This window comes from Labrus mixtus, chromosome 6 (assembly GCF_963584025.1).
Source record: "Labrus mixtus chromosome 6, fLabMix1.1, whole genome shotgun sequence".
In the NCBI taxonomy this organism is placed as follows: Eukaryota; Metazoa; Chordata; class Actinopteri; order Labriformes; family Labridae; genus Labrus; species Labrus mixtus.
Genome location: NC_083617.1, coordinates 322,501 through 327,500, shown reverse-complemented (window position 1 = coordinate 327,500; position 5,000 = coordinate 322,501). Strand labels below are relative to the sequence as shown.

The following is a 5,000-nucleotide window of genomic DNA, read 5'->3' as shown; positions in this document are numbered from 1 at the left end:
TAACAAAGTGTTCCTGATCAGAGAAACACTGTTAGCTCAAATGCTATTTTAACCCGGAGAAGCTAACAGCTGTTTGTGACGCAGCGGAGTCCGAGAGGGGGACACACCGAAGCCCGAGCAGCTCTCTGATCAACACACTCAGCTAGCATGCAAGCTAGGAGTGTTGACACTAACTGCTTTTAGAAAGTACTTTCCTGTTTACTCTTCAAAATAAAAGTAGTCCTAACGCGCAGTGACAAACTTCTTTATTACTCATTCAGTTACATTTATCACTCACTAATATATATATAATATATATATATATAATATTTATATAATATATACAGACTGTATTTTACAGTAAATAAATCAGATACATTTATTTATATATTACATATCCTGACTGTCATCTGATAATAAAGAGGGATATGCCCATTATATTCATTCTACTAGTTTAGGAAATAATCACACAATTCAATAATACGGGTGATAAATAAATACACATATAATCTAATAAATATGACATCATATGTGTCATAATTGTTTGCTTAGTCCATATATGTTATTTGTATGTTGTCGTGTATCCATCCGAGCTTTTATTTTGAAGGTTCCGCTGTATATCTGTATTCAGTGTTCCGGTTAGCTTGTACACAAGAGGCATCAAAAAGCTTGATAATTGTAACCAGAGTTAACTTACTGTGCGTTTAATCACAGAGCCGATATAAGAGTTTAGTTAAACCACCTTTCAGTGCAAAAAGAAAAACGTGTTCCGGTGTTTTAGCTCGTATTAACGGTTAGCTGTGACCCGAGAGAAACGAGCTTAACTCAAACATCACTGTCCGATTCATTCTCATCTTTATTACATTTATCACCTCCACCTGGGACAGAACAATCACACCTCCACCTGGGACAGAACAATCACACCTCCACCTGGGACAGAACAATCATAACATCATACCTTCGTCTCCATGAAGCTAACAGCAGCTAACAGTAAAGCTAACCTCCGTCCATCAGAGGAGGTGAGTTGTGACAGCCCTCAGCGCGGACTGACAGGCTGCGAAGTGTGACAGCCCTCAGCGCGGACTGACAGGCTGCGAGGTGTGACAGCCCTCAGCGCGGACTGACAGGCTGCGAGGTGTGAGTCGGCCCTCAGCGCGGACTGAAAGAACGAGGTGTCAATCGGCCCTCAGCGCGGACTGAAAGGCTGCGAGGTGCAAAAAGTTGATGTGCAATACGTGAATTAATAAAAAAATGTTAACATTAACTAAACATATTTTGGCCCCCGTGTGATGACGATTCTGACGTCAAGTCGGGAAGTCGGACACCTCATTCTTTTCAGAGTTTACGAGTTGTTGAGCAGGTGTTCATGTGCATTTGATTACTCGGAAACTCGATTTTCCGATGTGTCCGACACGACGCGGTGTGAATCTGCCCTCAGCGCGGTCTGAAAGGCTGTGCACTGTGTCTTTGCCCTCAGCGCGGACTGAAAGGCTGTGAATATGAATCTGCCCTCAGCGCGGACTGAAAGGCTGTGCAGTGTGAATCTGCCCTCAGCGCGGACTGAAAGGCTGTTTTTTTATAAACCTACTATACTAGTATTTGTCACTGATTTGTTCAAAATGCAAATGCGAACAAATGTAAGATCCACAGTATAACAAAAATAACTGGATGATGTACTGATACATTAAAAAAAGTACAGTAGGCATCAGACCAGTCTCCCTTACTTACTGTTTCCCACAATGCAAAGCGACAGGTCAGAGATCCTTCAGGTGCTGACTTATATTAAAAATCTAAAACTTAATAGTTTAATAATCAGTTGGAAAACTCTCATGCTGATTAATTAATGACCTGTTTGGATTATTTTATAAGTCTTTGGTCCTGTTTGTGAAGATTTGCAGTTTTTAATTATATTAAAGTCTTTATATTTTAAAGTGTTTTTTTTTACAATTAAAGCAGGAGCACGCAGGATTAGCATAAACTCTGAATGAAGCTACATATTCTGAGTTTTTATAGTGACCCTTAATGCATCACTGACGTCAGCAGGTGTCTCCCCTTCATCCAAACCGCCGAGGCGGCAGCTTTTTGTTTCCTTTATGACGTCATCGTATCAACACATTGCAGTTTGTAAAAAGGCCACGTGCAGATTCATTGATATGTATGAATGTATAAATATATATTCTATGAAATTAAACGACATTAAGATCTGTTTCTCTTTACTGTCACACGCTCTCTCACTGCTCACATAACATGCTGCTGTCAATCAAACCAAAGGTCACGTTAAGGTGAGGGGGTACCTTTCATTTATACTTGCATATAAACCATATTTACTGTATATATTTATATATATATATATATATATATATATATATATATAACATGTTAAATGAGTCTGAGTTAATGAAAACGTTTTAAACGTGGTCATAGTTCTGAATCTTTGACACGCCTCTCTCCTCACACTTGAAAATAAATTTAACACATTTTTAATATTTTTTATTTTTTATTGTGTTTGAGTTTCTTACAGTGAACAATCTTTTTATATTTATTATAGTTTCACCAACAACAAACTGAACTAAATTCTTTGTTTAAACTTGACCTGTAGTTACCTCTACCCACCACCGGATGTCACTGTTTCACAATAAAAGCACAGACACATAGCAGACCACGTGTTTTAAAAAAAGTTTTCTTGTTTTGCTGCTCAGTATGTTAAAGTCATACAAACACCACAGGAACACGTCATGAGATAAAAACACACACAGGAAATAATGTCATGCTTTACGATGAGGATTTTCACATTAAAGTTTGCATCCCTTGAGCTTTATTCTCGGGTTATGTGCACTCAGGAAAAGAACAAAATCAAAGTGTTTATATTTACAGTTCCGTGACTTTATAAATGTAGATACGAAAAGCCCGCAGGAAGTTCACCTCCGCTTTCCAGCAGCTCGCCACCACATTCCCACAGCCGCCATTTTCCTCTGACATCACACTCCTTCATAAATACAACTATAAAACTTTAATTCATGACATTTATAAAGGCGTTCGATCTTCCTGCCTTGAGCATGGCGTTCGAGGGAAACGTCTGCTGTGTCAATATGGCGGACAGTAAAGCGTGTGTGTGAAATGTGGTCAAACATCCAAACAGTGTCGACTCTCTGTGGGCAGCTGCCATCTTTTAGAAGCCGCCGTCCCGCTCCACGCAGCCCACCGCGTTGTGAGGACACCTGCAGGAGCGGCCGTTGGGCGTGGCCAAGCAGAGGTCGCTGCAGCCGCCGTTATTCACAGAGCAGAAGTTCTGACCTGCAGGGACGAAGAAAACAGACAATGAGCAACACACACAGAGATACACACAGAGATACACACACAGAGATACACACACAGAGATACACACAGAGATACACACACAGAGATACACACACACAGAGATACACACACAGAGATACACACAGAGATACACACACAGAGATACACACACACAGAGATACACACACAGAGATACACACAGAGATACACAGAGATACACACACAGAGGTACACACACACAGATACACACACAGAGATACACACACAGAGATACACACAGAGATACACACACAGAGATACACACAACAGAGATACACACACACAGATACACACACAGAGATACACACACACAGATACACACACAGAGATACACACACAGAGATACACACACAGAGATACACAGAGATACACACACAGAGATACACACACACACACACACACACACACACACAGAGATACACACACAGAGATACACACAGAGTGAACACACACAGAGTGAACACACAGAGTGACACACACAGAGTGACACACACACACAGAGTGAACACAGAGTGACACACACAGAGTGAACACATAGTGACACACACAGAGTGAATACACAGAGTGACACACATAGTGACACAGACAGAGTGACACACACAGAGTGAACACACAGAGTGACACACACACAGAGTGACACACAGAGTGAACACACACAGAGTGAACACAGAGTGACACACACAGAGTGAATACACAGAGTGACACACACACAGAGTGACACACACAGAGTGAACACACAGAGTGACACACACACAGAGTGAACACACAGAGTGACACACACAGAGTGAACACACACAGAGTGACATACACAGAGTGAACACACACAGAGATACACACACAGAGATACACACAGAGTGAACACACACAGAGTGAACACACAGAGTGACACACACACAGAGTGAACACAAAGAGTAACAAACACAGAGATACACACACAGAGATACACAAACAGCAACACACACAGATACACACACACACACACAGATACACACACAGAGTGAACACAGAGAGTGACACACACATAGTGAACAAACACAGAGTGAACACACACAGAGATACACACACAGAGATACACACAGAGTGAACACACACAGAGTGAACACACACAGAGTGAACACAGAGTGAACACACAGAGTGACACACACACAGAGTGACACACACACAGATACACACACAGAGATACACACACAGAGATACACACAGAGATACACACACAGAGATACACACAACAGAGATACACACACACAGATACACACACAGAGATACACACACACAGATACACACACAGAGATACACACACAGAGATACACACACAGAGATACACAGAGATACACACACAGAGATACACACACACACACACACACACACACACACACAGAGATACACACACAGAGATACACACAGAGTGAACACACAGAGTGAACACACACAGAGTGAACACACAGAGTGACACACACAGAGTGACACACACACACAGAGTGAACACAGAGTGACACACACAGAGTGAACACAGAGTGACACACACAGAGTGAATACACAGAGTGACACACATAGTGACACAGACAGAGTGACACACACAGAGTGAACACACAGAGTGACACACACACAGAGTGACACACAGAGTGAACACACACAGAGTGAACACAGAGTGACACACACAGAGTGAATACACAGAGTGACACACA

General features: G+C 41.7%; 1 protein-coding gene across 1 annotated transcript in view; it reads right to left on the bottom strand.

Annotated features, from left to right (window-relative positions):
- Positions 1–2,744: 2,744 nt before the first annotated feature.
- The window catches only part of nid1a (nidogen 1a), a 76,444-nt gene continuing 74,188 nt past the window's right edge, over positions 2,745–5,000 (bottom strand). The window contains exon 20 of the mRNA XM_061039383.1: positions 2,745–3,273. Within this exon, the coding sequence (XP_060895366.1) occupies positions 3,149–3,273 (125 nt within the window). The 3' untranslated portion in view covers positions 2,745–3,148. The remainder of the gene's footprint in view (positions 3,274–5,000) is intronic.